This window comes from Nothobranchius furzeri, chromosome 9 (genome assembly GCF_043380555.1).
Source record: "Nothobranchius furzeri strain GRZ-AD chromosome 9, NfurGRZ-RIMD1, whole genome shotgun sequence".
Lineage (NCBI taxonomy): Eukaryota > Metazoa > Chordata > Actinopteri > Cyprinodontiformes > Nothobranchiidae > Nothobranchius > Nothobranchius furzeri.
This window is the reverse complement of record NC_091749.1, coordinates 69,316,790-69,342,779: the sequence shown is the minus strand read 5'-3', so window position 1 is coordinate 69,342,779 and position 25,990 is coordinate 69,316,790. Positions and strand designations below refer to the sequence as shown.

At 42.4% G+C, this 25,990-nt stretch overlaps 1 protein-coding gene across 3 annotated transcripts in view; it reads left to right on the top strand.

Annotated features, from left to right (window-relative positions):
* Nucleotides 1-19,862, top strand: part of ulk3 (unc-51 like kinase 3) — a 38,201-nt gene extending 18,339 nt beyond the window's left edge. For 2 of the 3 annotated variants that reach the window (XM_070555155.1, XM_070555156.1), the window contains exons 14-17: nt 9,550-9,590; nt 16,772-16,819; nt 16,915-16,978; nt 19,619-19,862. In XM_070555155.1, the coding sequence (XP_070411256.1) occupies nt 9,550-9,590; nt 16,772-16,819; nt 16,915-16,978; nt 19,619-19,635 (170 nt within the window). In that variant the 3' untranslated portion in view covers nt 19,636-19,862. The remainder of the gene's footprint in view (nt 1-9,549; nt 9,591-16,771; nt 16,820-16,914; nt 16,979-19,618) is intronic. The other variant, XR_011521663.1, reaches the window with a different exon arrangement.
* Nucleotides 19,863-25,990: the final 6,128 nt, after the last annotated feature.

Genomic DNA, 25,990 nt, shown 5'->3' with positions numbered 1-25,990 from the left:
CTTCTGTACAAGACCACCGTGACTGTTGTCTGGTGACTGTGGAAGAAATTTAAACCCCTTCCCTTTCCCACCGCCGATTATTCATCTGGATTCAGGAATCGAGTTTGCCGGGCTGGGTTTGACTCTTCTGTAAGATTTCAGAACACAAAGCAAAGATGACTTCAGTTAGAGATGAAAAAGCAACACAGTTGTGGAGATTCAGTCAGAAACAAAAAGCCTCTGAACCGATTTGGAGACGGTGGAAGAGAAAGAAGCATCAGATGAGCCAGTGCCCGTGGCCTGGCGTCCATTAGGCTGGGTTCATGAGCTCATCCGGAGGATCAGCCTAATGGAAGAGGTGGAATAGAGGGATCCAGATGTGGCTTTGAGCTGGGATGAGACCCGGTTCCAGTGCCCCATGTGTGGTACAAGAGCCCCGCCATCTGCTTCCCATTCAGACAAAATATTTTATTTATGTGTGTTTCTGAACACTGGAGGCAAAGAAAAACTATTATCTCTTTAATAGATGAGCTTTTCTCTTGTCGGGGGGGGGGGGGGGGGGGGGGGGCTGGGTTTGATTGAAAGCAGGTGCTGTTGCAGAATGTGGCTGAAAGAGAGTTTAATGCAGTTTTTAAATCAGCAAAACCACAAAACTAGCATCTCTGAGCTGAGATTGCTGGTGAAAAATTCTGAATGCGAGGGTGTTTTAACCCCCCCCCCCCCCCCCCCCCCCTCCAGCTCTTCTCATTTTACACGATTCAGACAGCGAGACAACTCTAGGAGAAGCTGGAGACCAAGCTGAATGAAATAAAGGAAGTTTGGGCTGCAGGATATTGGAAAATGTAACATGGTGATTCTTCTCCTACACCTGTGATAACTTGATTTTCGAAAAGACAGAAATTTTCACCAGATAGCTTTGAAGGTAAACTTTACTCATATTTTAATGCATTTTGCAGTGGTCTCTAGTAGGAATGAATGCCATGTAATGGGGGGAAAACAATCTCAGGTGTGCCTGTTTGAGGAAGTAGAAGTCAGCTGGAGGAGAAGGTAGCTTCAGACGGCCGGATTGTGAGTGTTATTTCCTGATATTTGTGCATCTCTCTTCTTATTGGCTAACAGCAACACGACTACTACTGACTCCGTTTGCTCTGCAACATTGAAGTTTTATCTCCACAAGTACCACCAGCCTAGAAGAGTTCTGCTGTGTGGTGGATTTCTAATGCTAACAGTTAGCTTCTACTAGCATAGACGTTCTCTGTTGTTTCCTGGGCGCAAAACCAAAAACAGCCTTCCTCGTCGTGACTCAAGATGGGTAAGTCCATGAATGTTAAGTGACAGTGTGACGTAGACCTGTCAGGCTTTTCTAATCCTAGAGATTCTCCGTCTATTTTCTGTCAGAAGCTAATGCAAGAGATAGGTGTAGGAGACTATTTTCTTTTTAAACTCAGAGTGACCGATCAAAAATAATAAATAAAAAATGGTTTCTAAGTGAACCTGCTCTTAAATATCACTGAAGGTTTTGCTGCACGTCTGCCATCTTGACAACTAACCCGCTGGTGTTTTACCTCCGGCGGGTGGTAAATGACATTCTTCAGGGTTAAATCAGTGTTTTTTGCGACATGATAAAATCATAACTATTGAACCAGTAAAACACTTTTGTCAAACTTCTCAGAAATGTAAAATAATGCCTAATCATTTGAAGTCTCATATAGTTAGAACAGGACCATCTCGAACAAAAACGGTCTTTTCATGTACACGTGGGTTCAGTTAATGTGCTCCAATGAAATAGTCCACAAGTCTCATGCCTATAATCCAACAAAGTATACCGCTGAAAACCTAATAATAGTAATCTAAATATTAGATTTTTTGTATTTGACATCCTTCCAGATCCAATAGGTGAAGGTATTCCTCCTCTGCTGAGGCAAAAACATCAACTATAGGGAGCCTAAAGCTTGGTTTATGCTTGACGCATTCACTTTCCGCTTGGTGATGCGGCTCGCGGATGGAACGCGCTTCACAACTTGCAGCGTTTATGGTTCATGCGGCTCGTCTCTGCGGTGAGCCAATATTCTCCCAAACTGTAGGGGGCAGCATGGAGCTCTACAGCATGCATCCAACACTACACCATAGTAGAAGTAAAAATTACTGTTTACAACATGGCATTCCAGCATTTTTTAACAGCGTCCTCATCTTTTCCGACAGTGCGAGCTATTTCTCTCCAAGAATTATTAACAACATGTTTATCACGGTGATCTCTGAGAGCTGAATCATACAAATGTCTGTATTTACGAACCTCTGCCATACTAGTTCTTGCCAGTCCGCCATGTTTTTCCGTGTCCGACCGTCCGCGTGGTTAGAAAATTTCCTAGGTGCGCGGTGCGGAAAGTTTGGGCCGTGTGGAGGGGCGTGGTTATTAAAATGACGCAATTTTGACGCGTGGAGCCGTGCGAACCTCGCGGACGCGTCAAGCATAAACCAAGCTTAATAAGTCTCCTCCCTTTCCGATCGGCTCACGGGTCCCCGGAAGAACGAAAAAATGAAAGCAAGTCAATGGGGCTAAAAATGCTATTTTCTAATCCGCTTTGCCTTACGCCCTGGATCACACATTTTTGTTTTACTGCAATTTAAATGAAAAGTAATGATGGGCGTTTCGACCTCACCAGTCAAGTACTTTGAGATTTATTAGCTTGTAAAAGTTCTTAATTAGTAGGGATGAGCGAGTACACCACCATCTGTATCTGTATCTGTTCAACCAACTAAATTATCTGTATCTATACTCGGAATGGGCGTGGTTTAACCCGGAAGTGGACGTGGTTTAACCCGGAAGTGGGCGTGGTTTACATCAATATATTATTTTAAGTCTGAAATTGATATGGAATGATCAGAAGTTGATATGTGTATTGTTTATTTGAAAAATACTTACAGAGCAGCCTCAGAATTGAGATTAAATATTTTTGATCACAATAGTAAAGAAACTATTACAGAACAAGTGTTTCAATTAAATTAGAGCATTAATATTTAAGTGCATGGATTAATACATCTGAACTCATGCAGTAGGAACTAGGAAATATGAAATGCTAGAATCAGACACAATTTTTTGTATATTTTTTTGTTTTAATTTGATTTAACTGATTTTTTTCTTAACGTTCTTGGCATTTTGCCCTACACAAAGTTAAACAAAACAATGTTGATTAAGGTGTGTGTGTCTGAGAGAGATAGAGAGGGTGAGAGGGAGAGAGATGGAGTTAAAAAAACAACAACCGGAGCCGAGGTAGTGAGTGACTGATGCAGCACGTCAGCTCTGTCTTGTCAAATGCACCATGTAAGTTACGAAAAAAGTAACTTTAAATATTCAACCAAAAAAGAGGCGAGCTGAAGAAAACCTAGGGAAAACTGAAGAAACGTGAGCAACAGTGAAGCAATCACAGCGAGATCTGTTACTGTCTGTGTGTGTGTGTGGATGAGCCGGACGGACTGCGCTCCCGGCCCGGTAGAGAGTTTTGTGTGTAGGGAGGGGCGGGCGCTCTATGTGACTGACCAATCACAGAGCGTGAAGACAGTCAGTTACCCAATGAGGATTTTCCTTCAGCACGATTACAGATATTTACGAGGTTTACTCGTTTCATGCTCGTAATCGTCAAAAATGCTTTATCCGTACCGGATACTCGTCTGAAATCATCAGATTTATGGTGGTTCTTTCCTCCTGTGGGAAGGATTTGACGTTTGCTGAACTTAGTCATTTTTCCTCAGTTTTCTCCGTGTCTGGTTCGATGACGTCACTTTCGTGAAGCGCATTTGTATTCCTGGACTTATTTTCACACAAAACCTAAAATAGTTTCCCCCGTTCGAAAATAAGCACATTCTTGGTATCAAAATGTGTCTCTAAAATTCTCGGACACCATAGTGAAATCCATCGCACACAAGAAGCGGATTAGAAAATAGCGTTTTTAGCCCCGTTGACTTGCATTCATTTTTTCATTCTTCCGGGAACCCATTGTCCGGAAGTAGATGGGCGTGACTTAGGCTCCCTGTTGGCCAATTAGTCAAAAGTCCCAAGCTCTATTCTGATGTGTGTAGCTTGACCCAATTGTGATTTGGCTATGTGTCAATAAAAATATACTAATCAGGAAACAGCAAAATATCACATGACCAACCCCTTTTGCTTCTGTGATCTGATTGTGATTGGTGGATTGCTGCGTGTCAGGCACCCTAACGTTAGACGAGAACATGTTAAAACCGACGACTATGGAACTATCGTGGTCACGTACAAATCAAACATCACATCATTCAGCTCTAATACATTTAATTTAGAAGTAGCTGTGCTCTTTAGTCCAAAAGGGTTCAAATGGAGGCAACTGGACTTTGGTTTCTTGAAGATGTTTTGCTTCACATTCGAGGAGCTTTGTTGGACTAGAATATGAAAGACTCAAGTTTAAAAACTGTAGCATTCTCTTATTTAATGAGCAGAAACTACTCTGAATACCCCACCTCTCTACCGCCGGATAAGTCGTTAGCCTCTATTACGAGAGCGTTGTTGTGTTGATTAGATGCAGGAAGTTGTGACCTAGACTGAAACTGATTAGGAATGAAATTCAGAGCTGCATTATAGGTACTGGAAAGCGAATTCTAACCTTCCTCCCTTATTTAAAGTGGGCTTTTCACGTTTGACATGAGTCGTTTTTACAAAACAATGCCGTCAATTTGCAGCAAGGTCGTGCCGCCATCAGGGGCCCTTTAGTCGTTTACAAGTGGTCAAAACTGTGGCGGTAATGTGGCGCAATCTTGTCCTTTTTATAAAAGATTAGGCAATGGCGGCATAAAGCGGGTATGTGGGCGGTCTCTGCGATGCCGTGGACTTCCGTTTATCTTGGACATAACTTGCTTTTTATTGTGATTGAAGCTGTGATTGTTAAGTTGTTTTTTTTAACAAGCCGCTCCTAAAGGTGTCAGTCACCATCAGTCTCTGATTATTCGAACTTCAGCTCTAACAGAGATGCTTATGGAGCGCTGTGGCGCTCCAGTTTGCCGTCTCAGCTGATTTTGTTTAAAAAGCAAATCTTATTGCCTGTGTTTACTTTCATTTTCAGTACATTTGCCGGCCAGAGCTCGGCATTAACTCCCCACGTCATCATGACACCTCCCTCTGTTGCACAATGGTGCAATAGCCGTTTATAAGACAGACTGTTACCGCAATATTACAACCAAGCGAGGTGGGACGAATGCCGCAAAAGTCACGCAACGGCATTGCGGTAATATTACGCAGATTTGCCGGCATGGTGTCTCTTGTAAAAAGGGCTAGAGATAGCTTCATTTACTCCTCTCTCAAACCATCTATCTTCTCTGTCTAGAATGTCGTTTTCAAAAGTGTGTCCCTTGTCCTTCAGGTGTAGGTGGACTGCAGAGTCTGGACCTGAAGAGGTGGCTCACCTGTGCTGTGCCATGCGCTTGTGTAATTGTTGTTTAGTTTCCCCGATGTAAAGATCTGGACAGTCCTCCAGACTTCTTTTGGGCCATTCCCATCTGTACCGGGTCGGCCCGGGCCGGGTAGCCCCAGTCGGCCCCAGCCTGGCCCGGTTGGTTCCACACATCCTTGCCTTAAGCCCATGTGGGCTGATTCTACCCACCAATCAGAGGCTTGCTCTAATGGAAGGTGTGAATTTGCTGTCAGCAGTGGGTGTGTTGGCCCTGGTCGGCCTGAAGCAGACCCCCTCGAGAAGAGGGCTGAGAATGAGCCTTGGTTGGCCCGGAAAAATACCAGGCCATCCAGATATGTAAACAACCTACGCTACCCGGCCCGGGCCGACCCGGTACAGATGGGAATGGCCCATTTGTTGCTTTCACAAAGGCCCAGTTAGGGCATCTGCAGTTATGGAGAGCTTTCTTGATGTGTTTCTAACGCTAACCCTTTCCTCAGTCTTTGTGGGAATGTTCTCAGCCCGATGGTGTAAAGTCCTGATGACTGACATTTTGTGCTCCAGTGGGTGATGTGAGTTGAAATGCAAATACTGGTCTGTATGAGTTGGTTTCCTGTAGATGCTGGGACTTCCATCTTGTTCAATTTGCACAGCACAGTCCAAGAAGGGCAGTTTGTTGTTGTGGGTGAACTTGATGTTCTTGTTCATGGCATTAATGTGCTTAGTGAAGCCTTCTACTTTCTTCGTGAGAATTTTGACCCATGTGTCGTCCACATACCTGAACCAGTGGCTTGGTAATGTTCCACTGTAGGAGTTCAATGCTCTGCTTTCCACTTCCTCCATGTAATTGTTGGTGATGATAGGTGATACTGGGGAGCCCATGGTGCATCCATGTTTTTGCCAGTAAAACTTGTTGTTTTTAAATAGGTGGTGGAAAGGCAGAACGTCCAGGAGGGTACAGCTCTGGTCTGGAGTCAGTTTTGTCCTCTCATTTAACAGGGTATCCGCGAGTCCTTAAAAAGTCTTAAAAAGTCTTAAATTTTCTTTTCCAAATTTAAGGCCTTGAAAATCCTTAAAAATGACAAATAATCCTTAAATACATTTTCCAAAGGTCTTAAATTACCAGACCCAATAAACAAGATTCTTTTATTTCTATCAAATTTTCGTGAATTTCTAGTTAAGTGTTCAGCATTTTTTGTGTGCGATGTTGGCGTAAGCGGAACCGTGCACATTCTGTTGGTTGTTAAACGGGACTATTTTAAGATGAGCACGTTAGCTGGTTAAGCTAGTGGGAGCTTGTGCCATGGGGAAGTACAAGTTTAATGGTAACTGGATGGCTAAGCCCACGTTTGCGACGTGGTTAGCACCGGTTCCAGGCAATAGCTGGAAATTATAGCTTAAATTCAATTTTTAAAAATAGCTTAAATTTGGTCAAAGTGGCCTTAAAAAGGTCTTAAATAGTCTTAAATTTGGCTCCCTTAAACCTGCAGGGACCCTGTTTAAGGAATCATCTTGTTCCAGCTGTTTTCCTAACTGATAAGAGAGGAGAAGTACTCGAGTAGTTTCTTCTTGTTAAATAACAAAGACAGCTACAGCGTCCAAGCTTGACTCTCCCATACCCCAGTTAAGCCGGGCGTACACTGTGCGACTTTTTCACTTTTTTGAGCCGATTTTCCAGTCGTGCGAGAATCCACGAGATCGGGGCGAGTTTAGCGCCGAGCGTCGTGTAGTGTACAGGGGGTTACGAGAGGCGATTAACACCATGTGACCAGCTGCCGATCAGCAGTCGTGAGGTCGCACAGACTTCTGGAGTGTTTGATATTTTGCTCGTCCCTCGTGAGGGTATCGCACTGTTGAAGCGGTGCTGCGAGCAGCTGCGACCCAAAATGTATCGCAACCGCTCACGGCGCATGCGCAATCCTGCATCAACACCGCTCGCCCGCTGTTTCCCTAATAACACATGCTGTTCGTTTTAATTTCTACACTTAGTGAAGCCTTCTACTTTCTTCGTGAGAATTTTGACCCATGACACTACAAAGATTGTCAAGAAAGCGTGTTTGTCGTGTTCGTGTCAAATTAAACTGATCACAAAACACAGATTTACTTTCTTTATTTCTTTTTCCTCATCCAGCCCTCATAAATCCCTGTGTGTCCTCCTGCAGCACTCCCGAAGAACAGGCAAAACAAGACAAAAAAGTCTGACGTGTTGTGTAAAAACTGCTATTTTTAGCATATTTTTAGGTCCGACGTGTTGCTACCAGATGTACAGTGTGAGCAGTCAGATCGCATCCGAGAACTGGGTCGTGCAGTGTGAGCGCATGACTCGTGAGATCTGCCCTGCGAGGAAGTTGTACAGTTTGAGCTGAAGCTGAACGCTGCGAGTGAAAAAGTCGTACAGTGTACGCCCGGCTTTAGAATTGACAAAGCTCCTCGGATGAGAAGCAAAACGTCTTAAAGAAACCAAAGAAGTCCAGTTGCCTTCATTTGAACCCTTTTGGATTTCCATGACCTGGATGAGATGAATCTTCACCAGCATGTGCTCTTTAGCCTTTTAAAAGAAAACCCATCATGCACACCCGCAGGAGGGGAAATCATCTGCAAGAAAAAAACAAGCGATTCTTCCTTGTACACATATTTTCTAATTCTGACTCAATAGCAGGTGTGTGAGTGGGATAATTTTGTTTTTCTAACTAGTCACAGCCCAGTGAGATTCTGGCTAATGGGAGAGACGAGCACAGGCAGAGAAATGTTGGACAACATTGAGAGGCGACAGAGATCGAAGACAGAAGACAGAGATTGTTATTAGAAAGAACAAAATTGGGAATAAAAGGATTCAAAGGGTTTGCCTGACAAGCCATCCTATGTGAATAATATTTATTATGCATCAAACTTATATAGCGCTTTTTAGGACACTCAAAGACGCTTTCACACACTCTCACATTCACACACTGCCAGTGATGGTAAGCTACTTTGTAGCTACAGCTGCCCTGGGGCGGTCTGACAGGGGCGAGGCTGCCATTTGGCGCCGTCGGCCCCTCTAACCACCACCAACACAGGCAAGTTGGGTGAAGTGTCTTGCCCAAGGGCACAACAGCAAAATACCCCTGGCAGGAGCTGGAATCGAACACATGACCCTCCGATCATGAGGCAACCCGAATATATAGTCTGGCCACAGCATATCGACGCTCTCAGTCGTAGGGCGGGATCTACGGGTATCTTTCAGACTGTCTCCGCATGCTATTGGATTAAAACCAACATGTTGTACTCACCGTTACAATCTATCGAGCAGTCTGCCATATTCCGTCAAAGAAGATGCAAATAGATCCTTTTTCTAAATAAACGTAGGTACCTCTATCTGCTCTTGACTCACAGAAAAGCCCAAGTCTAAATAGGCCAAAGTTGATGCCGTTACTTGTCGTCTCCATCTTTGTTTCGCTCAGTCGCAGTTACGTCCTGCCCACCAAACCAAAAGAGCCCTGTGATTGGACAGGCACCAGACTGTCCAGGGCTGCGGAGGTTCCAATGGAGCATGGTTAGACCGCCGTGCAGGGCAAAATCCCTTTGCTTCAGCAACTGATGGTCTAGATTCTAGGCTATCAAACTATAACTTCGTTTCAACAAGAACATTTGCATTACTATTTTATTTGGTTCAGCGTTGCATTTAAGTCCTATAACTAACCGGCTCAGCGTGGTTGTCATTTTCTAATTTCATGTTTCGGACTAGCTGCTAACGAACGTCCTTCCCTTTGGCCATGGGTCGGTCATATATGATAGACTCAGGTTTAGGTGGATTTTAAATCCATCCCGTCCTCTCTCCTCCATCTGGGAGTCTCGTTGTGTGGTGCAGCAGATTCCACCACGGCGACTGTTGGGAGAAAACATTGGCTCTTTGTTTTTATGCTGCACAGATTCCCAGTGTGCCCCACAGACTTCCTCTCTCTTCTTCCATTTTCTGTCACTCTGCCCTGCAGCGTGACTGAATGAGAAAACAATGACCTAGATTAGAACAATTTCCTCTCCCCAGCCTCCAGTCTGCACGCCAGCGAAATCCAATCTAGTCTTGAAACAACAAGGTGATTAGGTGGAGGACTCCTCCTTTGTTTTCATTATATTTCTGTTGTTTTTGTTTGTTTTTCTCTTTCTCTCCGTGATCCAGCCGAGCCCCAGGGCCGCAGGAAAGAGCTGCTCCACAACGAGGTGAGTGGATGAGAAGTTTCTGATTGCTTTGATCGTATCTCCCCACCAGTGAGCCCCTCCTCTTTCTAATCATCGCACAGTCTAGTCTTTCTACCAACAGCTGAGATAGCGGTTTATCCTCCATAATCACTGATGAACATCCTTAAAACCTCCCGCCAGTACATAAGACATGACAAAACCAGCACCCCCTAGTGTCCGGCTGCAGTATACGTTTAAGCTCCGCCTCTGTATAAAAGAATGTGACTTTTCCCGTAAAAATACATCCCCGATCATTTCTTCCTGGTCTGGACTCCATCATGTGCACCAGGGCTGTTCAGTCCTCACCGTTGAAGCCCTCTAGTACCTGCATGTCTTCCAGCACACCTGGTTAGAAGGCTGCTAAAGAGGTGATTCAAAACTTGAGTCAGGTGAGTTGGAGCAGGAGACCAGCTAAAACCTGAAGGGCAGTGGCCCTCCAGGACCAGGACAGCCCTGATGAACTGGGTTCTCGGGTGGTTCTGAAATTGTTTACGCTGATGTTCATCGTTACATTTGTGGAGTTTCAGATTGGCTGATGGATTAAATTAATCATGGATTAAACTGCTCATGGTAAGTAGTTGCTGATTCATTAGTTCTTATGCTGAATCTTCAGTTATGTGGTGCTTATTAAACAGGTAAGTGGGCAGGGCCTTCAGACTTACACCCAGGAGTTCTCAGACTCCCAAAAATACAAGATGGCAGCCCCCGTAAACGAGATGTTTTGGCTCCACCTTTGTATGTTGTACAGATGAATCGTCTATCGACATGTCAAAAGTCACAGCCGCTAGCAAAAAGGTCAAAGGTCAAAACATTGTAGGCTGACCGTTTCCCCTTAGAACAGGGGTGTCAAACATATGGCCCGTGGGCCGGATCCGGCCCGCAAGCGGGTTAAATCCGGCTCGCGAGATGGTTGTGAAAACTTTATTTTCATACTTTACAATGTAGAGTGAAAATAAACTTATCATTGTGAGCAAGTTTTCTCTGTAATGAGTATAAATAAAACAAAGCTGCGCTCAAGGCTCACACAAGAACTTGAATCACATCCTGAAGTTGGCCGCCACTCAGGATGTGACTTCTGATGTTGATGCTCCGGTGAAAGCTAAAAGATGTAAAGTAAAATGAGTCAAATATACTTTAAGTGCTGCATGAAACTGATCTAGCCATGTGATCTGTAAGCTCTTAGAATCACTAAGGAATGTCTTTATTTATTTATTTTCAAATTTTCAAGTACACTTCAGGTGTTGTACTTGTACTATTTTGGATACACTGTCCTCAGGCTACAGTCTTGTTTTATATTGACTGTATTGAAACAAAGAAAACAATCTGAAGTTGTTTTTAATTTACCGGTCCGGCCCACTTGGGACTAGATTTCCCTCAATGTGGCCCCTGAGCTAAAATGAGTTTGACACCCCTGCCTTAGAGAAAACGTGCTTGAGTCTCAGTCATTACAGTTTTATTTCATTTGTACAAATTTTTACAATGATCGCGTTTATAAAAACAACACAATGAGTAGGTTGTTTTCAACAATTCTGAGTATTATTTGAGGAATAAAACAAGTAAATATAGCAAATTTATTGAGTTGTGATATTAAACGTGTACGATATCTAGGTATCTAAGAGACACGTGCACGGTTGCCGTTAACACCTAGTGAGTCCGTACGTTGTTTATCTTGCAGCCTAACCAACAAAACACAACATATTTTCACTATCCCCCCCAGAAGGAGGCCGGGCTCTGAGTGGGCCCCACGGACCTCCCGGTTTGAAGTTTTATGGGTGCTTGCCTTAAGTAAATTCAGATAGATTTAATAATCTAATGCAGCATGAGCAGGCGGGGGTGGGGGGTTAAATTGAAAGCATGTGTGTATGTGAGAACCTAAAACAGCCAACATGTGTCTGGCCTCAGCCTGGGTTCATATCTACTATCATAGCCGGCTGTTGCTTTGATCTGAGCTGTGCTGGACTAAATGTCCTTATGGCGCTTTAGGGTTTCCGTACGCGGTTACCTCCGTAGGTTTCTCCGTGTTTCAGGTTGCTTGTTTTCTCGAGTGAACTTCTTATTGTCGTCTATGATCAGAGGGATTGTCGTTTAAGCTCTGTTTCTGCAAATGTTGGTCAAAGGGGAAGTCTTTAAAGAGACAATGTGTAGTTTTTATTAGGGTTGAGCCAGATACTCGTGTCAGGCGAGTATCCGGTACGGATAACACATTTTTGATGAGTACGAGCATAAAACGAGTAAAACCCGGGAATAGCTGTGTCCCTGCTGAAGGAAAATCCTCATTGGGTGACTGTCTTCACGCTCTGTGATTGGCCAGTCACACAGAGCACCCGCCCCTCCCTACACACAAAACAACTGGAGCTGCCAACACAAACAGCGCTCCGCCGCATGCGTCCCTGACACACTGGCGCACGGTTGGAGTGGACGTTTTAAACACGAGCCACAGATCTAAGGCTACGTCCACACTGCAGGCCTTGATGCTAATTCCAATTTTGTTGAGTGACTGCTTTTTTTTTTTTTGGCTGTTCACACTGTGACTGAAATACAACATCAAACTCTCTCCCGTGTGAAGGCTTCACGACCCCAAAGCGACCCGCATGCGCAGAAGAAAAGAAGTCACACTCAGTGGAGAAACCAGGAGCGGCGGAGTTGTGCAATACCCTGCTCGAGTTGTGACGTGAAAGCCTTCACTGACGGTTCACCCACATGATCAGGATCACACCTGTTAATTCTTCCGTTTCGGGCTGGAAACTTGTTAAACAACTGTAAACTTAACCCTTGTTCCCGCCGTCTTCCTGAATTATTATTCACCGAAAAGGTTCCGGTATTAAGTTCGTTCACGGAGACACACACACACACACACACACACACACACACACCCCTCACTGAGACGAAGTCTGGTGAAATGCTTCAGGTCGGTCGCATGTGGGGGGGGGGGGGGGGGCGGATTTGATGCACTTTTGCCTGCAGTGTGAACGTAGCCTAAGTTGTGTGTTTATTTATGAAAACTTTATAGAATATAGTCGCACTAATACGCGCTAACGGAGCCAAGCTCTGGTGTGAGTTAACGTAATGAGCAGTTCCAGTCTACCAGGGACGGTGGGCGGAACCAGGACCCGACTGGGGAAATTCCCAGTGGGCCAGTCTGGTCGGTATTTTTAGCTGTCTTTTTGTTTTTTACGGGCCGGAGTTAACTCGTGGTACACGGTTAATCACCTGCTGCTGACGAGAGATTTCTCCTGTCAGAGTGGAAGGAACAGGTGAGCTGCAGCCAATAAGCTTTTGTCTATGCCCAGACTGTTGTGACCTGTTTTTTATAATTTTATAAGTAATGTTAGGTGAATGCACTAATCCCACAGGTGATGGAAAGTAAGATTAAAGGGACTTTACGGAGTTTTGAATTTTTATGCTCGCGATTGCCCCCTCAGGCCAAAAGCGTAACGGCAGCTTCAATAGTAGGCTCGTGCACGAGGCGCGCATGCTGTACGTGCACACTCCTCAACGAAAATAACAGCTGAGACAAGTCGTGTGTGTGTGTGTGTGTGTGTGTGTGTGTGTGTGTGTGTGTGTGTGTGTGTGTGTGTGTGTGTGTGTGTGTGTGTGGCCTGGAGGACAGAGGACAGGAGAACTTGCAGCTAATTAATTAAATAATTTGGTTCTGTATCTTTCTCTTCAGCACAGCCGACAAAGGTTTATGATGGGTCAGTCCTCCTGCATGCTCAGATCATTCCCTTCCCTTGCTTGAAAAATTGTTCCAAAATGAAAGTTGAACCCACATCTTTTTTATCTGTGAATTCAATGCCGTTCGGTGAGTCTCAAATAAAAATTTGGGCATCTTACTGTAAAAAAATACCATTAATGTAAAAAAAATAAACTCTAAATAAAAAACTATGTTCACATCCAAAATCGAACCCAGGTCTTCTGCATTAGAGTCTGACGTCTAACTCTGTGAGCTAAAGCGCCAGTGACGTCTGTGTTATCTGTAACTTTTATATCCTTGATGACAGCTGAAACAACGTTCAAAGAACGGTTCAGAGTGAAAATGTCTATTTTGTTGCTAATTTGCAGGAAATATCTAGAAGAAAGTTCTACAGAAAGTAGCTAAGGGTCCTCAGAAATGTAGCTAGCTTTGTCACTAGGCGTTAGGAACAGCGACAAAGTGGCACTGCCTCTCTCTCTGCTGCTAAAGCTACAGATAGCAAATGCTACGGGCGATGCCTGAGCGTGAACGCGCATGAAGCAGCCTGCTCGACCCGAGCATCTCTCTTTTTCTGTGATTTTACAGAAAAACAGGCAATCACAGTAAAAATGCCAGGGCTCATTCTACAGGACCAGGGCATTGCAGGAGAATGTATGAAGAAGACATTTATTATTTCTATACATGTTTTGGCTGTCAAACTTCCGTAATGTCCCTTTAAATAAGCCTGAATATTTTCTCCCACAGCTCAGTTAGAAATAAGCAGATGTCTGCTTAAGCTGGATGATGTCACGTATAAAAACATGTTCACAGATCTTTAATGAAAAAGAATATTCATTTTTTATTTTAACATTGATTTTATTTCAATTCTAAGGTTTGGATGTCTGGGAATATTACAGAATTTTCTGATTTATGTAAAGAATACGTGATAATATTATTGACAGGTCATGTTCTGACGTGGGACAGGTTGAGGTAAAAAACTGCCCTGGGCCTAAAGCCCTGCAGACATTCATCAGAAAATCAAAACAAATGTAATAAAAAAAAGCTGAGTCTTGTTCTAGTAGTACTGCCTGAGTTTAGTTGTATTCATTCATGAACTTAAATATTCAGTTCAATTCAAGTGTATGTATAGAGCGCCAAATCACAACAAACGAAACGTTGCTGGTAAATAAAACCTTTCTGTGTTTTAAAAAGAACTAAAAGATGGAAGTAGAATTTCAACACAGCAAGAGCACACCAAAGATGTTTAAAGAAAAATCACAACAATATTCATGTTATGAGTTTATTGGAAAACTTGTTCTGTAATAGTTCCTTTACTACTGTGATCAAAAACATTGAATCTCAATTCTGAGGCTGTTCTGTGAATCGTTTTCAAATAAACAATACACATAGCAACTTCTGATCAATCCATATCAATTTCAAACTTAAAATAATGTACAGAATGAAACCACACCCACTTATGGTCAAACCATGCCCAATTCCGGTTTAGGCCTCGAGTACAGATAATTAATGGTTGAACAGATACAGATAGTGGTGTACTCGCTCATCTCTAGTTTTTACCATCAATCTCTGGAAATATCTATCGAATGTTGTTGAATGAATTAAATGATGTCCAGTTGTTGGACAATATTGGCGGCTTTGTAACATATAAGCATAAAAATCAGGTCTAAAATTAGGGATGGGTACCTTTGACATTTGAATCGATTCGGTACTAATTCCCGGTACCTAGGAATCGATACCGGTACTTAACGGTACCAATTTTAGATACATTTGAGTGTTTAATATTTTAATTCTCTTTTATAATTAAATATATATTTTTCTCAATATGTAACCATATTTGATAAATATCACGATAAATAACATACAACTGATTGTATTTTAACATCGTCCTTGTAGTTTTATAAGCTGATAATTAAACTGAAGCAAACATCTTTACTGTGAACTAAATTTACTGCGTATCTTCATTTCTCTTACCGTCCTTTTTCATTTGATTTTTTCCTACTGGGAAGTTAGAATTTCTGAGGAGAAAGTGAACGCACCATTAGCTGATAACAATGGTGGTAATGGAAGCTAATTTATCAAGCTAGTGTTATCTTAAACAGTTTATTTAGCTGCTGGAGCAGATTAAAACGATGATGCCTCACACTTAGATCGTTGTCGCTGGTTTCATCTTCACCCAATCACCCGTCGCATTTAGTAAAGTGAAGCCAAACTTTAGAGCGCGTTCATGTTCTTCTAGTCGGAAATTCGGAGTTCCAAGGAGAAAGCGAACGCACCATTAGCAAAACGGAAGCTAACAAATCAAGCTAACGTTATCTTAAACATTTTATTTACCTACCGGAGCAGATTAAGATGAGGATGTCTCACTTAGATCGTTGTTGCTGGTTTCATCATCACCCAGTTACCCATCACATTTAGTGAAGTGGACCCAAGCTTTAGCGTGCGTTCTTTCTACCATGCTGCTCTGTTTACAACTCGCTCGCAGCGACCGACGACATAACGCTCTTGCGCATGCGCAGCTGTCTAGGCAAGTTCTCGTTATGGACAGGTACTGAAACGAGGCACCGTTTCAAATGACGTGAATCGGTGGAATTGGTCGGTACATTAAAAAGTACCGAATTCGGTACCCATCGCTATCTAAAATACACGGGAGCGGGTCTAAGTCTCTGGGCGACGCCATATTAGATGCCATGTTTCCTTCTACGGGAGCCCATGAGGACAAGATGCATTTACTGATTTGTAACACACGGTTACAAAACTCACCATTCATAAACATTGTTTTACACATTTAACTCTTCGCTCGCTACCAGTGATGAAAGGAGGTTCTGTGTGCTTGTCATTTTGCTGAAGTTTGCACTCCCCAGGGCTTTTTGACCCTAATAGGCATCTGTTGGTAAGGTCTGACTCCAACTCAAAAATACAGCTTGCTTGCAATGATTTAGGTTTATACTGCCCCTTATCGTCAGCCAAATGCACACCGTCACTTTAATGTTCTGTCATGGGAATTGTCAGAAGCTGTTCCCAAGAGGGTTTGCTTGGTGTTGTGTAACATCCTGTGGTAACTACATTCCATCAGCGTGAACACGGCCACTTGCACCGTCACTTATAAAAAAAAACTCCATGCAGTTTCATTGAAAGGCTCCATCTGCGCTGCCTTTGCTTCTTTTTCATGTGGCTTCAGATCAGTCGGGCCGATAGAAGTTAGTTGTAGATGATCGTTTACTGAGCTTTATTTCAAATCGGTACGGTGGTTCGTGAGATGTTTGGTTAAGTAGCACAAAGCAAAACTTTATCGCCTTACGGTAGGCAATAATTTGGGGGACGAATGCAACACTTTACTGTAACCATGGTGACACAGATAGGTATTAGACAGGGCCCGGATTATTTCACCAGAACATAAATCAGCTGGTACTGATGATGACTCACGTAATTATAAGCCAGGAAAAGCTAACTTCATGCTGCTTCTCTACAGATCAAAAGCCTGATGACCAGAGCTGAGTACCTGAAGAAGCACATTAAGGTAAGTTTTATAGAGCATCATGAACCTCGGACTGGAGGAAAAGAATTTATACGAGAACAGAGTCAGAAAATCTGAGTCACGTGTTGATGTTACAGATGCAGGAGACTGAGAGGGATGCGTCTCTGGATCGAGAGTCTCTCACGGAGTCTGTCCGAAGCTGTGAGTTTCCCTGCTGCGTTGAGCAAACCGTGTCTTTGGCCGTGATGCTCCAAGTTTAAGCCCCAGCAGTCATGCTGATGAGCAGCACCATGGAGGGCTGGTGGATGAATGTAGCTGGTGGTTAGGAGAGGACTGGATGGCCAAAATTACAAAGAAAGGTCCTTTCACTGAAGGTTTTTCCACTGGTAAAATGCGAGCCATCCTCTTGCCGGCCACCCTGCCGGGCCTCCAGGCGCTTTGATTTAGTTGGACGTTGTTGCAGGAAAAGACTGCCTCCTGAACGCGCAAACACCAGAAACAACAACTCACATATGCATCTGCTTGTTGGTTCATACCAAGCCTTGATGGCGGGAGTAAAAGCGGTCGTTCGTAAGTTTTAATATGAGTGACTTCTCCTGGTGGGAACACACAAAGTCCTGATTCAGGCTATTTTCTGGGCTTAGCTCCAAGTCGATACCTAAAGCCCGGTCAATATCCTGTTCTCAGCAAGAAAATCCTGGGGAATTATGAAAAACAAAAAAAAACAAGGGTGGTAGAAGGGAACCAACAACTCTGGAGGCTGCTCAGCTTTCCTGAAGAATGTGGCTTCTTATCCTGCTGCTGTTGTTTTAATGAAACCACGCTACAGTCAGCCGCTCCGCCTGGCCGTCGTCCAACAGCAGCTGTCTAAGAGAAGGTCGCAGCAGCACCCAAGCCCTTCTGGTGACCCTAGACTCCCCCAAAAACAAAAAAAAAACACGCAGAGGATGGCTGCTCTGTCACCCAGGGAGCGTTTCAGACCAAGTGTCTCATTTATGAGCCCCCTTAAAGCTCCGAACCCTCACACACCTCTAAAGTGATTTCACATGCCTGAAGGGACTCAAATTCCCAACACACACTTTTTCCATGAAAAGCCACTTGCTTTGGATTATGGGTAACATTGGGAATGGGTCTGAGCTAAAGAGCTAAGCAGTTTCATTTATTTCTATAAGGAACAAATGCAAAATGTAGTTTTGAGACTGAGAAAGAAAAAAAGAATTAGAAAAGTCTTCACTCAGAATGACTGAGAATCAACACAAACGTTTAAAACTTAGACAAGTCAAAGATGCTAAAACGAGGCTGTCGGAGGGTTTGAGTGTAAAAGGGAAGCAGGAAGTTTTCTGCATCATATAGAAACTTTTCCACTTGTTAAATGATTCGTGCGAAAGTTCTACGTTACCGATTTAGTTCAGCAGGACTTTTTGCTCCAATCGTCTCTGAGCTCCGGCTGTTGTTGTCTAGCAGGCAGAAACTGAGATCATGAACTTGCTAAACCCTTTTTAAATGATTAAACTACAACATTTACCTGCAGTTTAGTCGCAAAGTTTCTTCACCTGACAAATGTTTTGGCTTCAGAGGACAAAGATGGGTTTATAAGATCCGGCTTTATTTCTGTTTCCCTTTTATCTCCACAAAATTCCACGACCAGAAACGCGTTGAGGTGTTAAAGTGATGAAGTCACTTATTTTTAAAAGACACACACACACATGCACGCACGCACACACACACACACGTTGGGATGATGATGATGATGATGATGATGATGATGATTTTTGTTTGTGAAGTGAAAAAAACGATGGAAACAGGCTCTTCTTCACGCTCGGCCAATCAAGCTACAGGCCAAATTGTGTCACACCAGCTGTTTTTATCACTATTATTTTATTAGAGCTATAAGTAATAATTTTATTTAACAGGCAAATTAGCAAAAAATAATGCACATTATAAATTTTCTTTTCCTAAAGGAATTATTACATTATCTCTAAAATAATTAGACATCTGGTTAACTTAAGCTCAAACCTTTTGACAATTTAAAACCAGATGCTGATTTTAAATTTGACAGTTTTTTAAAAAAAAATTTATGTGAGCTCCTATTTGGTGAAGATCAGCTCAACGAAGAATTTCTGACGTAAAAAAACAAAAGTACAAATTAGATTTTGCGGTCTGGGCTGGTGGACCAACATGGCTGCAGCGCTTCTGTAAGATTTTCTCTTTCATTAATCCGTCACACAAAAGCAGAAGTCTCAATTTATTCTTTATTTCTTCATATTTCCCCTCCAAACATGCAGAATTTGTCTTGATCACTCCCTCTTCAGGCATTTCAGAGCTTTTCTTTGGACTTTGACTGATTTTTCAGATTCAGACATTCTTTATTTTTCATGGGGAAATTCCTGCCTTTTTTTAGAAATCTTAAAGTAATATTTAAACAAGACTAAAACAGAATAATAACAATAATAATAATAATGGAAAAGATCATCTCAGTTATGTCGTTTTAGGAGAAAATATTGAGAAGATAAACTCGATTAACTTTGATCCTTCAGTTCCTAACTCAAGGGATGAGCCAGAAACCTATTAACAATAATACAGAAATAAAATAGGCCCTCACCACCCGTAGATCCTCCTCCAGGGGGCACCAGACATGTTTAGGACTGAGTATGGAAGATGTCTACCATTTGGATGCTAGAAGTGATTTGATGATTAGATGATAAATAATCAAAGTTCTGATTGTCGGTCTGATTCTGTTAATCTGTAAATGGTCTTAGAAATATTTCCAGATGTTGATTATATACATATCTGAGTGTTTTTGTTGATCCTGCTCATGTTGACCTTTTCCATCTGTTCCAGCCTGCTGTTTGCAGTGAGCCAGGCGGCAGCTGCGAAACTCCAGAATGCCCGGCCGACGGTCCGTCAGTGATCAGGTTGGACTGGGATCCCTCACCACGCCAGGCCTCTGCGGGATCCAAGCTTCACCACATCCTAACCTACTGAGTACACTCTCTGGGTGGGATGTGACACTTGCTGCCAAGCATGGCCGGCTTTTAGGTCTGCTGCTGGAAAGTTTTCCTACCAGATGAATTGGCAGGTAAAGGTTGTTTTTTGATTAGATTTATTTGCGCTGGTTGATGAAGTGCTGAAAGTAGCTGTTGAGTTTAGAAATTTGCACTTTGGTGAATGTGTTGCTGGTCTGGATCCCCTCCTCCAGACACACCATTGATATGTAAATTCTGGACAGCTTGGATGACAAAACCACTGTCATGGTAAACTGGTTCAGCTGAGACCTTACTGGTCTTGGTTTAGCTGGAAATGTTCAACTGATGCTTTAAAACAATCAAACAGGAGCTTTAATGTTGGGAGAAATCAGCTGTTATGTTCTGTATAAAGATGTCGCCTCCTCCTCTCCCCAGACCTGAGCCTTGTTTACATCTGGTCCTACAGGTTCTTCATGTTAATGTAAAACCTTCATAACACACACACACACACACACACCTTGCTTAGCTGTGTGTCAGAAAGGGAGGTTTACTCTGTGAACATTGTATTTTTTTTATTTAATGAATCTACTGAAAATGTCTGAAACAGGAGTAAAACTCCACACTGCTGTCATGTAATTTTGTTGTTAAGACTTTTGTTTTATATTATATTTATTCAATAATAAAATATAAATGAAAACTAATTGAAAATAAAATTCTATTGATTCTGATTTATTTTTGACATAAAGCCGATATCTAGTGTTTACAGGGTTCCCCTTAAAAATGCTTGATTTTAACGTATTTTTAAGGTTTTAAACTTCCGCTGAAGAATGTTTACGTGTCTGTTAATCATTATCCCTATAAAATACTGAAAGATTTACCTTGAAAGTGCTGGAATTTGACTTCGGGAATGTCGGGATTCCTCTGATTTTAGTCATTTTGAAAATGTTTATTTTTTGCTCACTTCAAAAAATAAATTTTACCTCTCAGGGTGCACTAACAAGGGCTGCATTCCATTTATAACTCCTCTAGGAGTGGAATGCGGCCCACTGTAATCCACATGGGTTGTTCCATTCCTGCAAAAAAAATGTTGACCAGGAATCAGTTTTCCGGTGTCTCACTGGGATGCTGTGTTTGGAGCCGTACCTGAGGGTTCTCTTTCCTTACCTTTGTCCCATGACCTGATGTTTGAAACGTGTTTGTGTTTGGGGGTGGAGCTTAATACATACTCCAACCACTTACTAGGGGACCCTTGTCCAACATCCTGGTTTTATTAGGATGTATTTTATATTAAAGTAAACAATCAAAACAATAGTTTTATAAATATTTTGTCTGAATTTAGAAAACCATTTTGAAATCTTCGGACCCAGGAGAATCTTGGTTCTTATCCAGTCTTGTTTCCTAGAGCAGCTTGGTTCTGGATCTTGAAGCTTCTGGACAGATAAACATCCGGTCTTGTGTTAATTGGCTGTCGGTACTTTTGGCTTTGATTTAATCTCTGCACCAGTGCATTACTGCCAGGAAAGCTTTGGAGGACTGTGACCGTCAGAATTTCTTTTTTCCTGGGAGTTCTCCAAATCTATTATTGCCCACCCCCGCCCCACCATACTTGCATTCCAACCAAAAAAGTTGTGAACAACATTACAGTAAACCAGCACAAAGATGAAGATTCTGAGATGAAAGCTTAAACCCGCTCCAAATAACTTTTTTTTTTTTTTTTTGTCATTCGAAACCACAAAACTCATCTGATCGAGGCTTTGATTGGCCTCCGCTTTGCTGCAGCTTTAAAGATTTCCACTTCTCCCGCCTTCTAGTGTTCCTAAAAGTAAAAAAAGGCAGCTGGACTCCTTCTCTCCTTGTCACCAGAGATGAAACCTCTCCAGGCAACAAGCAAAGGGCTTCAGTTTCCTCCAGACGAGTGAGTGTCTACACCAACAAGCTGGAGTGGTATCAATCAGTACGTTTACATGCAGCCAATATCCGGGTTATGATCGGGTTAAGGACGGCATGCGGGTTTCTGAGTTGATCAGAATAACCCGTTTACAAGCACAAATAGAAAGAGTTACCCCTAACTTGCATAACCCGATGTAAATGCGGACGTTGGGGTAGCGTCAGGACGTATGGACTACGTCCAGACGCAATATGCGTCATTTCCGGTTCTTCTCGTTCCGGTATCCGTGAAAACAACATTTTTCCCAGTTCGGAAGAGATAGCGACCGCGTTTGTTTGCGCTTTAGTTTCCTCGTCACTCCGAAAGTGTGGTGCTGTGCCGCGACTCTCCATTTTTCTCCCAACTTGTTGTTTACTTCCAGAGTTCTGGCGCATACAAGACGTCTCGCTACTCAAAAGACCAAGATTCCTTGCGAACAGAGCATGCGCAGAACACACGCTTTGATGGGGATATCCCCATATGCGTTTACACGACCAAACATTCGGGTTAGAAAAGGGTTACCCCAGGTGTAGTAGCCGGGTTTTTAAAAACCCGGTTATGAGCATATCCGGGTTTCTGGCGGTGTTTACATGGACCTGCAGAACCGGGTTATTGTGAATATTCGGGTTTTAAAAGGGTTACTCGCTGCGTGTAAACGCACTGAGTGTTTTCCATAAAGACGAGTCTCTGTTGTGGACCAGAAGAGGCCCGGTGTCCTTCACTCTAGAAGATGGAGCAGTTTCATGTTACCAAACTATAGTTTCGTGTTACCAAACTAAAGTTTTGTGTTACCTTACGTGTTACCAAACTATAGTTACGTGTTACCAAACTATAGTTTTGTGTTACCAAACTAAAGTTTCGTGTTACCAAACAAAAGTTACGTGTTAGTTTTGTGTTACAAAAATATTAAACACAAAACTAAAATTTTGTGTTACAAAACTAAAGTTTCGTGTTACCTTACGTGTTACCAAACTAAAGTTTCGTGTTACCAAACTATAGTTTCGTGTTACCAAAGTTTTGTGTTACTAAACTAAAGTTTCGTGTTACATAACTATAGTTTCGTGTTACAAAACTATAGTTACGTGTTACCAAACTATAGTTTCGTGTTACCAAACTAAAGTTTCGTGTTACCTTACGTGTTACCAAACTAAAGTTTCGTGTTACCAAACTATAGTTTCGTGTTACCAAACTAAAGTTTCGTGTTACCTTACGTGTTACCAAACTAAAGTTTCGTGTTACCAAACTATAGTTTCGTGTTACCAAAGTTTTGTGTTACTAAACTAAAGTTTCGTGTTACATAACTATAGTTTCGTGTTACAAAACTATAGTTACGTGTTACCAAACTATAGTTTCGTGTTACCAAACTAAAGTTTCGTGTTACCTTACGTGTTACCATACTAAAGTTTCGTGTTACCAAACTAAAGTTTCGTGTTACAAAACTATAGTTTCGTGTTACCAAACTATAGTTACGTGTTACCAAACTATAGTTACGTGTTACCAAACTATAGTTTCGTGTTACCAAACTAAATTTTCGTGTTACCAAACTAAAGTTTTGTGTTACCAAACGAAAGTTTTGTGTTACCAAACGAAAGTTACGTGTTAAAGTTTTGTGTTACAAAACTATAAAACACAAAACTAAAATTTTGTGTTACAAAACTATGAAACACAAAACTAAAATTTTGTGTTACAAAACTATAGTTTTGTGTTACAAAACTATAGTTATGTGTTACCAAAGTTTTGTGTTACTAAACTAAAGTTTCCTGTTACATAACTATAGTTTTGTGTTACAAAACTATAGTTACGTGTTACCAAACTATAGGTTCGTGTTACAAAACTAAAGTTTCGTGTTACCAAACTAAAGTTTCGTGTTACCTTACGTGTTACCAAACAAAAGTTTCGTGTTACCAAACTAAAGTTTCGTGTTACCAAACTAAAGTTCCGTGTTACCTTACGTGTTACCAAACAAAAGTTTCGTGTTACCAAACTAAAGTTTCGTGTTACCTTACGTGTTACCAAACAAAAGTTTCGTGTTACCAAACTAAAGTTTCGTGTTACCAAACTAAAGTTTTGTGTTACAAAACTAAAGTTTTGTGTTACCAAACTAGTTTTGTGTTACCAAACGAAAGTTACGTGTTACAAGTTACTTGTACTAAAGTTGATCCTAGTTCCATAACTTTGCTGTAATGGTTTTCATAAATGGGACATTGTGTGTGCGTGTGTGTGTTTGTTTGGGGGGGGGGGGGGTTGTAATGTTCAGTAAAGATAATTTAGAAAATGGGCTTCAGCACACTGCTGCTTCTGTACATACCGCCCCCCAAACCCACTCACAGCCCTCAACTCCCCAAGGCTTCTCTGCTTATGTTTGTTTTGAGTCTGCTCCCAGACTCGAGTGGAGGAGGTGGAGTAAGGGTGGGGGGTGACTGGCAGCGGGTGGGCTGGTTGTTTCGGTGAATCTTTTGGATGCATGGTAATGGTTAAGGCAGAGCAAATGTCTGGCAGCAAGAGAGAGAAGCAAATCATCAGCTTTTGGCCTTGTTCCTCTATCTCTAACCGTCTGCAGCAACACGAGGATCCACAGAAACTTCAAATTCAATTTCAAAAAGTCGTTCAAAAGTTTGTTTCAGGGCTTGGAAATGTAGAATTCTGCCACCCAATGAGTCCTGTAACAAAATGTTGTTTTTTCTCTGGGTTTCTCATTTGTGCCATTTGGGCAACGACAGAAACAGGTGTTCAGCTCACACAGACGACCTTTTGTTCAATGTGTTCATGACTCGTAAAAACCTCGGTGTGTGTGTGGAAACGAGCATCGAACGGTCTGAAACAGGAAGATCTGAAAAATCTCAAAACAAATGTGAGACGAACAAAGTCAGATAAAGTCCTGTTAGTTATGGTCATTACACACTGGCCGGCATTTGACCCATCCCCGTGGGGAGCGGTGAGCTGCAGCAGTGGCTGCACTCGGGAACTATGTGGCGGTTTAACCCCCCCGATCCAACCCCTTAAAGCTGAGTGTCAAACAGGGAGGCATTGGGTCCCATTTTTATCGTCTGTGGTACGACCCGACCGGGATTTGAACCTCGATCTCCTAGTCCTTAGTGCACTGTGATTTAACATCGTGTGATTGTTCAGTTAAACAATGTTGATTATATATTTCTTCATCAAGTTGACACAGTGATAGCTTGATCTTGTTGTATTGTTGTTGTGTCCCTTTTTTTGTTTGTTTTGTTTGCTTTTTTTCTTGTCTCTTTCTGCAGGTCTAGAAGCAGATTCTTGTTCATTATTGTTTATTTTTGTGGAACCCCCCCCCATCTTTTGTCTCTTCCTTTCTTTTTTCACCTCTGTCTCTGTGTCTGGTCGGAATTACAGAGCATTCAAAAAACAACAACAATAAAGTTTTAAGTATCAGGCGTGACATTAAAAGCAGATGTGTTGAAGCTCCACCTGAGAGTAAATCTGTAAGGCTTGTCACCAGCATTCAGACATCAATTCTGTTTGCTTCACAGCCAGACAGGACGGTGGGGGTGGGTGGTGGTGGGGGGGCTGAGTGTCAAACAGGGAGGCATTGGGTCCCATTTTATAGTCTTTGGCATGACCCGACCGGGATTTGAACCTCGATCTCCTAGTCCAGGGTGGACACTACCACTAGGCCTCTGAAGGTGAGAAGCTGAATTTATCCTTCAACAAACAACTAAAACAATAAGTCACTAATTTATCATGTATTAATTTATCTGAGTCATTTTGGTGGTTCACGCCCTCGCCGCAGGATAGTTTATCTGATTGTTGGTTTTATATTTTAATTTAAATTCTATAAAATCAAATAAAAATGTGTGAAACAGAAAGGTATTTAGTCCAGTTGGGCCTTTGCTGCCTTAGACTAGCTGTTAGCTCATCAGTTCTATTGACTCTGGCTGTTCAGTAAGCCAACAGGGTAATATTCTGCTTTCTCAGGCTGGAAAATGGCTGAAACGTCTCTTTAAAGGACACATTTGCGGCCCTCCTCTTCACACAGATGGTATCTTTTTGACTTGAGCCCAAACTAGACTCCTGGTTTGCATCCAAGAAAAAGTGGGTTGAGCAACGACTAGACACTTAACATTCCTCACCGGGTTCCAGTTACACTCCTGCTAATCCCTGAAGTATCAGACAGTGAAAACAACCACACTCTGGACTTACTGGGACCTACCTCAAGCGACATTTTAATCAGAATAAACTGTTTTGGTTTTTATTTGCTCCTAATTCGTGCAGCAGGCCTTTAGCAGTCAGACGCCTTTTTTCACGAATATCGACAGTCGTCGATGTTGCGGAGCACGAATCTTCTCT